Raw genomic sequence first — 14,781 nt, 5'->3', positions numbered from 1 at the left:
CCCAGCACAGCCCTATTAGTGACAATAGTCACTATGAGAGGGCTGATTTCCCCTGTAACTGGGGCTGCTGTGCAGTCCCAGTTACAGTGGAAAAAGATGGTGTAAAAGAAAGAAAAAAATATATAAAGTCCCCCAAAGGTCTTTTCTGACCTTTTTTGAGGGACAAACCATAGTAATAACAAAATAAAAGTAAAGAGCAAATTTTTTTTAATAATAAATACTCCTAAAATACCCACCCAAAAAAAACATTCCCCCCCCCCCCCCAAAATCATTGTCGCAACGCTAGCCTTGAACCAGTTACCCTAATATAGACATGTAATATATTAAAATTTACAGTAGACAATGGCGATCACAAATAAAAGGTCTATTTTAGGGTAAAACTGTTATTACCCAAAAAAATTGCTAAAATAATTTTCAAACTTTAAGCCTAAAAATTCTAAAATGGCAAAAAGGAGGTGTATAAAAATGATTAAAAAAAAGAAACCTGCATTGTCTACGGAAAAAAACATCACAAAAATCACGTCGCTAGCCCAACAAATAAAAAAAATTATAGCCATTTAGCTAACGTGTGCTAAAAATGGCTAAACGGTGTTTAACTCACCCCTGATGTGATGGCTGGAACTGCTTCTCTTTGGTGAGGTGAGTGATGTTCACCGGTATTAATAATGTTACTTCTGCGTCGGTCAGTCTGGTGCGCCCTCTGGCCTCCTTTCCAGGTACTCTGTGCTTAATTGTCCAATTTAAAAAAAGAAAAAAAAGTTGTATTGTATTATCCTCTTCTACGACAGATGTGCATTACAATAATATGGCCCATTAAATGAGCCTGCACTATTCGCGTATCGTCCTGGCTGTTTTATAAAGCGGTCACCTGCCTGCAATGGCCGAGACTATAAACCCGGCCTTTCAACCCCTTGGATGCTGCGGTCAAAAGCAACCACGGCATTTAAGCAGTTAGACAGATGGAGGGGGGCTGTCTGTCCCCCGATCGCCTCGTGCCAAGCAGCTGCCATGGCAGCCGGAGGCCTCCAGGTCTGCCTCCAATTGAGAGAGAACATAAAAGTACTGAAAAAAAAATTCCATCTTTGACAAAAAAACAGTGAACAGAAAATTAAAAATAACTTTAATTGGTATCGCCGTGTCTGTAAAAGTTGAACTATTAAAATATTTATTTAACCCACAGGGTGGACGTTGTAGGAATATTTAGATTCACAATGTCATAACTGCTGTTTTATGGTCACCTTGCTACCCTAAAAAAAATTTACATCTTAAACATATGTCTCACAGGACAAAGTACAGAATCGGTAGGCGTTTCCAGAGTATGGCACTACACCTCCTAAGTCAATGTTGGTACAAAATAGAAACTCCAAAAGATCATATATGCAAACAAAAGGAAAAGGAGTCCTATACTATTAAAAGTAGAAAAAAATCTCAATTTTATTAAATAGCGAATATAAAATATACAAGAGATGCAAACAAGATTAACTGTATAGAGGCTACACATAAACAGTGTTAAAATAACACCACATGATCTCAAAACAAGTCTGCAATCACATGTGTGATACAGATCCAATGGGTATATAATACTACAATGGGGACGGTATCTCTACTGAACAGACACACATAGTTGTACACATTAATTGCATAAGACAAGATGGAAATCTCTCCAAGAAGGAAAGAGGCATAAAGTGAAATCACCTATGAATAACATACTGCAAGGTGAAGAAACATCTATTCAATGTAGGGTCATAAAAGACAGGAACCCCAAGTTAGGGAAAATAAAACCAGGTTGATGATTACACAAAAGTTGTCTTACCCATTGGTGTGGTGACGGTGTGCCAAGAATTCCCACCCCCCCCCCCCCCCCAATTAATAAATAGTGGTCAAAAAGTTATATGTACCCCAAAAACTATAGCTCGCCCCCAAAAAAAAAAAAAAGCCGTCACACTGCTCTATCAACTTAAAAATAAAGTTATGGATTTACGGGTTTTTTTGTCCTGTGTTTTTTTTTAAAAAATGTCATAATCCTATCGCAAAATAAAGTTAACATGTAATTTTTACCGCACGATGCATGCAGTTAAAACCGAAAAAAACAATGGTGGGATTGCGATTTTTATTTTTATTTTTTATTCATCTCAGCCGCATCATTTTTTTCAAATTAGTTACGCAATAAATTATATGGTACATTAAATTATGCCATTAAAAATGCAACTCGTCCCACAAAAATACAAGCGCTAATTTCGGCTATATTGCCGGAAAACTAGAAGTTATGACTCTTGGTTGGTGGGAAAGACGAGTGGAAAAAGAAACACCTTTGAAATAGGTTTTTTGTATTTTTTTTTTTATAAAAATGTCTGTCGGTGTGTTTCTGGTGCAACTTTCTAGATACTTTTTTTATTAAAAATTACTTCTGCTTTTTGAGACACAGTTGCTTTGTATCCTGTATACGGAGCGGCTGAATTTGGCGCTGAAGACTGTATCCGTCAGGTCAGCGGCACTGACTGGTTCAGTGTCAGCGGGTTCTGCATGTGTCTGACACGCAGGGTCGAGTTGTTACCGAAAACATCTTCGTTCATACCTTAGATGTGATCGATAACAGGTGGATCCTGCGTGTTTCTGACACGCAGGATCTACCTGTTATCGATCACATCTAAGTTCAATACTTACAATAGAAGCTGTATCTCAAAAATGGAAACAATTAATTAAAACAAAACAATTACAAAGTTGTTTAACCCCTTCGGGACACAGCCTGTTTTGGCCATGTGGACGCAGACTATTTTTTTCAAATCTGACATGTCTCAATTTATGTGGTAATAACTTGGGAATGCTCTTACCAATCCGAGCGATTCTGAGGTTGTTTTCTCGTGACCTATTGTACTTTGTTAGTGGAAAAATTCAGTATTTATTTGTGGAAAAACACCAAAATTTTGAGAATTTGTAAAAAAAAAATGTGTTTTTTTTTTTAATTTAAAATGTATCTGCTTGTAAAACAGATAGTAATACCACATGAAATAGTTACTAATTAACATTTCCCCTATGTCTACTTTTGTTTTCATAGTTTTTTGAACATCCTTTTATTTTTCCAGGACGTTACGAGGCTTAAAACTTAGAGGCTCTGTCACCAGATTATAAATGCTCTATCTCCTACATAATCTGATCGGCGCTGGAATGTAGATAACGGCAGTGGTTTTTATTTTGAAAAACTATCATTTTTGAGCAAGTTATGAGCAATTTTAGATTTAGTTTCTTAAAGACCAACTGGGTGTGTTTTTACTTTTGACCAACTGGGTGTTGTAAAGAAGTGTATGAGGCTGACCAATCAGTGACCAATCAGCCTCATACACTTCTCATTGTTCCAGCCCAGCATGATCCACAGCACAGTGTGATTGTGCAGTGAAAGAAGCTGGGCTGGAACAATGAGAAGTGTATGAGGCTGATGGGTTACTGACTGGTCAGCCTCATACACTTCTTTACAACACCCACTTGGTCTATAAGAAACTAAATCTAAAATTGTTCATAACTTGCTCAAAAATAATTGTTTTTCAAAATAAAAACCACTGCTGTTCTCTACATTACAGCGCCAATCAGATTATGTAGGAGATAGCGCACTTATAATCTGGTGACAAAGCCTCTTTGAAGAGAACCTTTCACCTCCCCATACATGTGCAGCTGAGTGCAGCATGTAATGGGGAGGGCTGCACAAACCCTGGGGCACTTTACATTTTTTTTTTTTTTATACCTCCCTCCGTTATTTCAATATCGGTGCCGTTATATTTGGCGCCCGATATTTAAATAACCCCCTGAACTGGGGGGGGGGGGGGCGTATACTGGCAATCAGATATGAACAGTGTTACAGCTTTCAAATCAGTCTTCTGCCGAACTGGCGGGGGCGTGTCACTGCTACAGACCGTGTAAGAGCTGTGAAGAGGAGAGCTCTGTGAGAGATCAGTCTTGTGCTTTGCCTGCCGAACTGGCAAGGGGGCGTGTCTCTGCTACGGACAGTGCAAGCGCTCCCCAGCTATTACACTGTCCGTAGCAGTGGCATGCCCCCTTGCCAGTTCGGCAGAAGACTGATCTTGGAAGCTAAAGAGAGAGTGGGAGCGTGCACTCTCGCTCTTGCTGTAACACTGTCCATATCTGATTGGACAGTGTCACAGCCATAGTAACACCCCCTTGCCAGTACACGCCCCGTTGACAGTTCAGGGGGTTATTTAAATATCGGACGCCAAATATAATGGCACTGATATCTAAATATCGGAGGAAGGTAGAAACATTTTTTTTTAATGTTTGTGCACCCCACCCCATTACATGCTGCACTCATCTGCACATGTATGGGGAGGTCAAAGGTTCTCTTTAACCCCTTCGCGCTCAGTGACGTACTATTCCGTCATGGAAACCATCCCGTTAGCGCTCCATGACGGAATAGTACGTCACAGGAGGAACGGCCATTTCGGCCGTCTTCCCGACGCATACAGGAGTTGTGACAGCTGCTGTCTTATACAGCGGTTGCCACAGCTCCTATAGCGGAAACGGACCGCTGTGACCCCGCTGATTAACCCCTTAAAAGCTGCGTTCAATAGCGATCGTGGCTTTTTAGGGGTTAAGCTACCATCGTCTGCCTGCTACACTATAGCGGCTATGGCAACCGGACGCCTAACAATAGCGTCCGGGTATGCCATCTACGGAAGCCTAGTGGGTCCTAACAAAGTCAGGACCCAATATGCTTGCTGTCAGTGAGTAGCTGACCGCTCCAATACACTGCACTATGCATGTAGTGTAGTGTATTAGAATTGCGATCAGGGCCTCCTGCCCTCAAGTCCCCTAGTGGGACAAAGTAATAAAGTTAAAAAAAAGTTGTGTAAAAATAACAAAATAAAACTTTTAACCGTAAAAATCCCCCTTTTTCCCTTATCAGTCCTTTATTATTAATAAAAATATATAAAAAATAAACTATACATAATTGGTATCGCCGCGTCTGTAATTGCCTGAACTACAAAATTATTTTATTTATCCCGCGCGGTGAACGCCATAAAAGAAAATAATAATAAACCATAACAGAATCACAATTGTTTGGTCACTTAATATGTGATAAAGTCGCATGTACCTAAGAATGGTCCTGATCGAAACTACAGTCCGTTACACAAAAAACAGGCCCTCACACGGCTTTCTTGATGGAAAAATAAAAAAGTTATGGCTCTTAGAATATGGTAACAAAAAAGTAAATGATTTTTTACAAAAAGTATTTTATTGTGCAAACGCCATAACACATAAAAAAAATCTATAAACATCTGGTGTCACCGTAATCGTATCGCCCCACAGAATAAAGTGAATATGTAATTTATAGCGCACGGTGAACATTGTAAAAAAAAACAATAGTAGTATTGCTGTTTTTTAGTCACCACGCCACATAAAAATATAATAAAAACTGATCAAAAAGCTGCATGCACCCCATGAAAACTACAATGAATTCCTCAAGGGGTCTAGTTTCCAAAATAGGGTCACTTTTGGGGGGTTTCCACTGTTTTGGCACCACAAGACCTCTTTAAACCGGACATGGAGCCTAATAAAACGAAGGCCTCAAAATCCTCTAGGTGCTCCTTTGCTTCGGAGGCCGCTGCTTCAGTCCATTACCAGACAAGGGCCACATGTGGGATATTTCTCAAAACTGCAGAATCTGGGCAATAAATATTGAGTTTCGTTTCTCTGGTAAAACCTTCTGTTTTACAGAAAACAATTGAATAAAAAGGATTTTCTGAAAAAAAAATAATGTACATTTCACCTCTACTTTGCTCTAAATTGCTGTGAAATACCTAAAGGGTTAATAAACTTTCTATATGCTGTTGTGAATACTTTGAGGGGTCTAGTTTCTAAAATAGGGTGTTTGATAGGGGTTTCTAATATATAGGCCCCTCAAAGCAACTTCAGAACTGAACTGGAACTTAAAAATAAAATAAAATGAGGCAATACTTTGCTTCTTACATTTATACTGATAATGAGCAGTGCCCACCCCGAGATGACCCCAGTTTTAACCGTTAGTCTAATAGGGGTCTCCGTTTATACAGTTTCAGTGCCCGGTTTTCCCAAGCATACACCCCCGAGAAGTTTATTTCTATTGATGAGTCCTTGGTACATTTTAAAGGGAGGCTTCAATTCCGCCAGTACCTGCCGAGTAAGAGGGCAAGGTATGGCGTGAAGATGTATAAGCTGTGCGAGAGTGCATCAGGGTATACGTACAAATTTAGGATATATGAAGGAAAGGACACCAGTATTCAGCCCTCAGAATGCCCCCCCCCTTACTGGGAGGTAATGCAAAAATTGTGTGGGATTTGGTGCACCCACTGCTGGACCAGGGTTACCACCTCTACCTGGATAATTTTTATACCAGCGTCTCACTTCAAGTGCCTCGCTTCCAGAAGTACTGCGGCATGCGGCACTGCTAGAAAAAATTTGAGACCTCCCTAAGACTCTGCTTGGGCAAACACTCAAAGGGGTGAGAGCAGGGCACATTGAGAGATGTCCTTGTTCTGACAACAATACATGCCCACACCAGTACCCATGTACCTGTACGAGGTACCAGTATAGAGACCCCCCAAACCAGACTGCATCCTGGACTACATTAGTTACATGGGAGGGATGGACTTGCCAGATCAAGTCCTGAAGCCCTACAGCGCCATGCAGTGTGGTGTAAGAAGCTGGCCGTGCACATTATACAGATGGCATTGTACAATGCGTACGTGCTACGTTGATGTGCAGGCCAGACAGGAACTTTCCTGGAATTTCAAGAAGTGGTTATCAAGAACCTAATCTTTAGGGACCAAGAAGGGGGGGCACCCAGTACTTCTGGACAGCTTATTCCCCCTCGTCTTTCCCTTCTGAGCCCTGCCGTGTGCCCAGGCAGCGGTTAACAGCCACTTGTAGGGTATTGCCATACCCGGGAGAACCCACATTACAGTTTATGGGGTGTATGTCTCCGGTCAAAATGCGCACTACACCTCTAGATAAATGCCTTAAGGGGTGTCTTTTTTAAAACGGGGTCACTTCTCGGGGGTTTCAACTGTACTGGTACCTCAGGGGCTTCTGCATACATGACTTCGCACCAGAAAATCCCCAGTAGGCCAAATGGTGGTCCTTTCCAGCCCAATTCAAATAAGTTCTGTGAAAAAACTGTGGGGTCTAAATGGTCACTACACCCCTCAAAGAATTAACTTATGGGTGTTGTTTCCAAAATGGGGTCACTTTGGTGAGTTTTTCCATTGCTTTGATACCTCTGGGGCTCTGCAAATGTGACATGGCACCTGAAAACCAAACCAGCAAAATCTGGAGTCCAAAGAACAAATAGTGCTCCTTTCCTTCTGAGCCCTCCCATGGGCCCAAACGGCAGTTTATCACCACAAATGGGGTCTTGCCACACTCAGGACAAATTGGGCAACAAAATGGGGTATTTTATTTCTTGTGAAAATATTTTTTTTTTAGCCAAACCTACATATTATTGGGAAAAGTGTAATTTTTTTTTTTTTTTTTTTTAAATTCACCGCCCAATTCAAATAAGTTCTGTGAAAAGACTATGGGGTCTAAATGCTCACAACACCCATGAATGAATTCCTTGAGGGGTGTAGTTTCCAAAATGGGGTCACTTCTGGTGGATTTCCATTGCTTTGATACCACTGGGGCTCTGCAAATGCGACATGGCACCTGAAAACCAATCCAGCAAAATCTGCACTCCAAAGAACACACAGCGCTCCTTCCCTTCTGAGGCCTCCCATGGGCCCAAACCGCAGTTTATCGCCACAAATGGGGTATTGCTGCACTCAGGAGAAATTGGGCAACAAAATAGGCTATTTTGTTCCCTGTGAAAATAAGATATTTTGATGCAAAATGAGATCTTCTTGGAAAATTATTATTTTTTTTTTAATTTCACAGCCCAATTCAAATACGTGCTGTGTAAAAACTGTGAGGTCAAAGAGGGAACATACATACATATATATATATATACACATACATACATACATACATACATACATACATACATACATACATACATACATACATACATATAGTAGTGTTTCTCTGGTAAAACCTGTTACAGAAAAAAATGTAATACAATTGAAATTCAGCAAGAAAAATGAAATTTGCAAATTTCACCTCCATTGTGCTTTAATTCCTGTGAAATGCCTAAAGGGTTAAATAAACGTTCTAAATGCAGTTTTGAATACTTTGAGGGGTCTAGTTTTTAAAATGGGGTGTTTTATGGGGGTTTCTAATACATATGCCCCTCAAAGCCACTTCAAAACTGAACAGGTACCTTTAAAATAAAGGCTTTTGACATTTTCTTAAAAATATGAGAAATTGTGGTTTATGTTCTAAGCCTTGTAACGTCCAAGAAAAATAAAAGAATGTTCAAAAAACAATGCCAATCTAAAGTAGACATATGGGAAATGTGAACTAGTAACTGTTTTGGGTGGTATAACCCTCTGTTTTACAAGCAGATGCATTTAAATTCAGAAAAATGCTATTTTTGTCAACATTTTCTCAAAATATTGCAATTTTTCACAAACACTGAATATATCAACCAAATCGTTTTTTATTTTAGAGTTTTCCAGTTACAGAAGAAAAAAGCCAAATGAACAGCTCTAAAAACAGACATGTTAGTAGTAATTGCATTACTCATAGGAAAAACAGTGGTATACAGAGACACATTTCCCACATACAGTATTGAAATACATACACATAACATATGATTCGTAAGTAACCAACCCAAAATCAGCACATCGTAGAATCCTAACCATACCCGGGAGAACCCATTTAACATTTTATGAGGTATTTGTCTTCGGTGGCACAAACTAGGCATATTGTGCACTAAAATGGCATATCGTTTGAATAATGCAATTTTCACTTTGCACCATCCGCTGCGCATTAATTTCTATTGAAAAAACACCTGTGGGGTCAAAATGCTCACTACACCCCTTAAAATGCCTTAAGGGGTGTAGTTTCCAAAATAGGGGTCACTACTTGGGGGTTTGTGTTACTATTTGACCTCAGCCCTCCAATTGTGGGTCAACGATGTGAAAAATCACCAAAATAGACCTCAAATGCGCATGGTGCTCTTCACTTCTGAGCCCTGTCATATGTCCAGGCAAATGTTAAATACCTTGAGGGGTGTAGTTTCTAAAATGGAGTCACTTCTTGGGGGCTCACACTGTTCTCTGGTACCTCAGGGGTTTTACAGATGCGACGTGGTGCCCAAAAATCAAGACAACAAAATCTGCATGCCAAATAGTGCTTTTGCCTTTCTGAGCCCAGCCGTGTGTCCAAACAGCAGCTTATGACCCAATATGGTGTATTGCCGTAATCTGGAGAAATTGCTTTTAAAATGTTGGGGTGCTTTTTTCTCGTTTTTGTTTTTTTTCCTTGTAAAAATGTAACATTTCCAAGTTTTATCAGAAAAAAATTAAATTTTCAATTTCACAGCATAATTCCTCTCAATTCAGCCAAAATGTTCACTATACCCCTCGATATTCCTTCAGTGGTGTAGTTTCCAAAATGGGGTCACTTTTGGGCGGTTTGCACTGATTTAGTCAGCAGGGGTTTTTCAAATGCGACATGGCACCCAAAAAACATTCCAATATAATCTGCATGCCAAGTAGCGCTCCTACCTTTCTGAGCCCTGCCGTGTATCCAAACAGCAGTTTATGACCACGTGTTGGATATTGCCGTACTCTGGAGAGATTGGTTTACAAATGTGCTTTTTCTTTTAACCCTTGTAGAAATAAAAATTATCAACATTTTAGTGGAAAAAAATGTTATTTATTTTCACAGCCTAATTCCACTAAATTCCACAAAAACCTGTGGGGTCTAAATGCTCACTGTATCCCTCGATAAATTCCTTGAGGGCTTTAGTTTCCCAAATTAGGTCACTTTTGGGGGGGTTCCACTGTTTTGGTCCCTCAGGGACTTTGCTAACGCAACATGGCGCCCGAAAACCATTCCAGCAAAACTTGAGCTCCGAAAGTCAAATGGTGGTGCTTCCCTGCTGTATGTCCAAAACGTTTATTACCACATGTGGGGTATTGCTGTCATCGGGAGAAATTTAGCTTTTTTTTTTGTTGGGGTGCTTGTCTCCTTTTCTTTTGCCTTGTAAAAATTGAATATTTCCAAGTTTTATCAGAAAAAAAAAAAAATTCAATTTCACAGCATAATACCACTCAATTCAGAAAAAAATAAATGTTCACTATACCCCTCGATAAATTCCTTCAGGGGAGTAGTTACCAAAATGGGGTAACCTTTTGGTTTGGTTTCCACTGATTTAGTCCCACAGCGGCTTTGCAAATGTGGCATGGCGCCGCAAACCATTCTAGCAAAATTTGAGCTCCAAAAGCCAGATGGTGCTCCTTCCCTTCTGAGCTCTGTCGTTGGTCCAAACCGCTTTTTATTACAACGTATGGGGTATTGCCGTAATTGGGAGAAATTGCTTTTCTAATTTTGGGGTGGTTTTTCTCCTTTATCTATTGTGAAAATGGAAAAATCTGAGCTAAAACGACATTTTATTAGAAAAACTTAATTTTCATTTTCACAGCCTATTTCCACTAAATTCAGCAAAAAAAACTGTTGGGTCAAAATACTCACTATACCCCTCGATAAACTCCTTCAGGGGTGTAGTTTACCAAATGGGTCACTTTTGGGTGGTTTCCACTGATTTGGTCCCGCAGAGGCTTTGCAATTGTGACACGGCACCCAAAAACCATTCCAGCAAAACTTGAGCTCTGAAAGCCAAATAACGCCCTTTCCCTTCTGATCTCTGCCGTGGGTCCAAACAGCAGTTTATTACCACATATGGGGTATTGGCGTAATTGGAAGAAATTGCTTTTCAAATTTTGGCGTGGTTTTTCTCCTTTATACCTTGTAAATATTGAAGATTTCTACATTTTTTTGAAGAAAATTTACAGCCTTATTCCTCTAAATTCAACAAAAAAACCTGTGGGGTTAAAATGTTCACTATACCCCTTGATAAATTCCTTGTAGTTTGCCAAATGGTGTCTCTTTGTAGGGGTTTCCACTGTTTTGGCACCACAAGACCTCTTCAAACCGGACATGGTGTCTAAAATATATGCTAATAAAAATGATGCCCCAAAATCCACTAAGTGCTCCTTTGATTCTGAGGTCTGTGTTGGTCTATTAGCACACTAGGGCCACGTGTGGGGTATTTCTAAAAACTGCAGAATCTGGGCAATAAATATGGAGTTGTGTTTCTCTGGTAAAACCTTCGGTGTTACAGAAAAAAATTAATTAACTTTGCTTTAATTCCTGTGAAACACCAAAAGGGTTAAGAAACTTTCTAAATGCTGTTCAGAATACTTTGAGGGGTGACGTTTTTAAAATGGGGTGTTTTATAGGGGTTTCCAATATATATATATATATATATATATATATATATATATATATATATATATATATATATGGTCCTCAAAGCCACTTCAGAACTGAACTGGACCCTGTTAAAATAGCCTTTTTGACATTTTCTTGAAAATGTGAGAAATCGCTTCTAAAGTTCTAAGCCTTGTAACGTCTTGGAAAAATAAAAGTATGTTCAAAAAATCAATGCCGACGTAAAGTAGACATATGGAAAATGTGAACTAGTAACTATTTTGTGTGGTATTACTATCTGTTTTACAAGTATACTATCTGTTTTACAAGTAAATTTTCTCTAAATTTTTGTTTTTTTTCACAAATAAACACAATGTATCGATGAAATTTTACCACTAACTTGATAATGTGTCACGAGAAAACTATCTCCGAATCACTTGAAAAAATAAAAGCATTCCAAAGTTATCACATAAAGTGACACATGTCAGATTTGAATAAAATGGTCTGGCCCATTAGGCGAAAACAGGATGTGTCCTTAAGGGGTTAAAAACTGCACCCCCTGCTCAAAGTTTTCAAAACAGCATTTAGAAAGTTTGTTAACCCGTTCGGTATTTCACTGGAATTAAAGCAAAGTGGTGAAAATTTTATCAATTTCATTTTTTTCTATTTTAATCCCATTTTTTTCTGTAACACTGAAGGTTTTAAACGCAACTCCATATTTATTTCCCAGATTCTGACGTTTTTAGAAATATCCCGCATGTGGCCCTAGTGTGCTAATGGACTGAGACACCAGCCTCAGAAGCAAAGGAGCACCTAGTGGATTTTGGGGCCCCCTTTTTATTAGAATACATTTTAGGCACAATGTTAGGTTTGAAGAGCTCTTGTGGGGCCAAAACAGTGGAAACGCCCCCAAAAAGACACCATTTGGCAAACAACACCCTTCAAGGAATTTATAGAGGGGTATAGTGAGCGTTGTGACGCCACAGGTTTTTTTGCTGAATTTAGTGGAATTTGGCCGTGAAAACTTCTATTGTGTTTTGTTTTGTTTTTTTTTTGTTTTTTTTTATGGCATTCACCGTGGGCTGTTAATTACATAATTAACTTATTCTGCGGGTTAATGCGATTATAGCGATACCATATGTATATAGTTTTTTTTATATATTTTACGGTGATATCTTTTTAAATATACAACATATTAGAGGGGTTCAAACCATATCAGAAAAAGGAGCATATAGCCAAATATATATATAATAAAGTATAACAAGTTTTATTACACATTTTAGATCAACATAATTTTAAAATTGTGATATCACAAGGTAATACAGACTCGAGTAAGTGGTATAGCAGGATAGACTAGTCAAATGCTATTGACAAAACCATTAATAATCCATGATGTGGAATAGTGTCCACTTCTGGAAAGTAGTGTACAGTATATGGTTGACTGTACATAAAGCAACCTTTAGAAACCTCTCTAAGAAAATGCTCCCATCTCTAGTATCTCTGTAAATAACACAAGGGAGATCGCCAGTGCACAGAAGTCATTCCTAGTTTCTGAAACTAGAAATGACTTCTGTGCACTGGCGATCTAAAAAAGTTGTCTAAAATGTGTTCTACTTTTTTATATATATTTGGTTATATGCTTCTTTTTTCTAATAAGGTTTGAATACGCTTGGAGTGGTCTATTGATTTAATATGGGAGGGTGTTTGTCCAAACGTTATCTAGCCCCAAATATAAATGCGATTGGAGTTTGTATATGGATTAGAGGGGTTGTCGAATCCTAAAAAATTGCTGGCCTATCCTCAGGATAGGCCATTGATATCTCATCGGTCAGGGTCAGAATCCTGGCACCCCCGCCGATCAGCTGTTTTGAAGGGGCACTGCTTCCTCTTCATTTCCTTCACTGCTCCCACTGAATTGCTGACACACTTATAACGGCGATTTACAGTATTAAAGCCTTCTCCCATTGAAGTGAATTGGAGAAGGCTGTAATACTGTGAACTGCTGCTACAAGTGTGTCGGCAATTCACAAAGCGAGCAGTAAAGAAAATAAGTGGTAGCAGTGCTTGTATGAGCGCTGTGACCCCTTCAAAACAGCTGATCAGCGGGGGTGCCGGAGTCGAACCCCGACCGATCAGATAGTGATGGCCTATTCTGAGGATAGGCAATAATTATTTTTTGTTAGGCTTGGCAGCCCCTTTAAATAATAGTATAATTGGTCCTAAATTAACTAATTGTGACACTTATTTCTATTTTCCCTCCAGGATCCCGAGGTGATGGCTGCATTCCAAGATGTAGCTCAAAACCCAGCCAACATCTCAAAATATCAGAGCAACCCAAAAGTGATGAATCTGATCAGCAAGTTATCTAGTAAATTTGGAGGCAGTGCATAGCTTACAGAAATCAGGAAAGACAGGATTTTGGGAAGAAACCTATATAAAGTGATCATGAACTATTCCATATTCTGATGACTGTTGTCCTCTAATCTGTTTCTCCTTTTAAAATGACATAAATATTGTACAACAGATAATATCTGTTAAAGCATATATTCCTTTCTTAAATTAATACATTTGAGAGAATACAAATATTGGCTGTTCTTTTTTTTTTTTTCTTCTGTTTCCTTCAGCATCGCTAAACTAATGCAACAACTGGACATTTTCACAAATAAAAATGCAATTCCTCTTAGCAATATCTGATTAGCAAAATAATAAAACTATAAGAATGTAACTATTTTTTGTGTGCTGTGGTAATATAAACCATAACTTTCTCTTGGTATTTTTTACCAAAATCGGTAATAGCAAATGATGCTGCAAAACAATTTCATGGTGTTGATATGCGTGAGGCCTAAGTGTGAAAACCCTCCTCCCGATCAGATGGACAGATTTACACGCATCTTTTAGCACTCCCGTGTGCAAGGAGCATGCCACCTTCACACACTCGCACTTTTTTTTTTTTTTTAAATGTAATTGATGTGTAAAACACAGACCGCACACGGGTGTGCTGTCCGTGGTTTTCACGCACCCATTGACTTCAATGGGTAGCTACAGTGAAGGACATAAGTATTTGATCCCTTGCTGATTTTGTAAGTTTGCCCACTGTCAAAGACATGAACCGTCTAGAATTTTTAGGCTAGGTTCATTTTACCAGTGAGAGATAGATTATATATAAAAAAAAATATACAGAAAATCACAGTCAAAATTATATATATTTATTTGCATTGTGCACAGAGAAATAAGTATTTGATCCCCTTCCAACCATTAAGAGTTCAGCCTCCTCCAGACCAGTTACACGCTCCAAATCAACTTGGTGCCTTCATTAACCCCTTAAGGACGCAGCCTAGTTTGGGCCTTAAGGCTCAGAGCCCATTTTTCAAATCTGACATATTTCACTTTATGTGGTAATAACGTCGGAATGCTTAAACCTAT

The 14,781-nt window shown here is 39.0% G+C and overlaps 1 protein-coding gene across 1 annotated transcript in view; it reads left to right on the top strand.

Annotated features, from left to right (window-relative positions):
• Positions 1 to 14,083, top strand: part of ST13 (ST13 Hsp70 interacting protein) — a 132,123-nt gene extending 118,040 nt beyond the window's left edge. The window contains exon 13 of the mRNA XM_075833526.1: positions 13,621 to 14,083. Coding sequence (XP_075689641.1) covers positions 13,621 to 13,749 — 129 coding nt within the window. The 3' untranslated portion in view covers positions 13,750 to 14,083. The remainder of the gene's footprint in view (positions 1 to 13,620) is intronic.
• The last annotated feature ends 698 nt before the right edge of the window (positions 14,084 to 14,781 follow it).

The sequence above is a fragment of the Rhinoderma darwinii genome, chromosome 7 (assembly GCF_050947455.1).
Source record: "Rhinoderma darwinii isolate aRhiDar2 chromosome 7, aRhiDar2.hap1, whole genome shotgun sequence".
Classification (NCBI taxonomy): domain Eukaryota; kingdom Metazoa; phylum Chordata; class Amphibia; order Anura; family Rhinodermatidae; genus Rhinoderma; species Rhinoderma darwinii.
The sequence above is the reverse complement of the archived record's forward strand: the minus strand, read 5'-3'. Positions and strand labels throughout refer to the sequence as shown.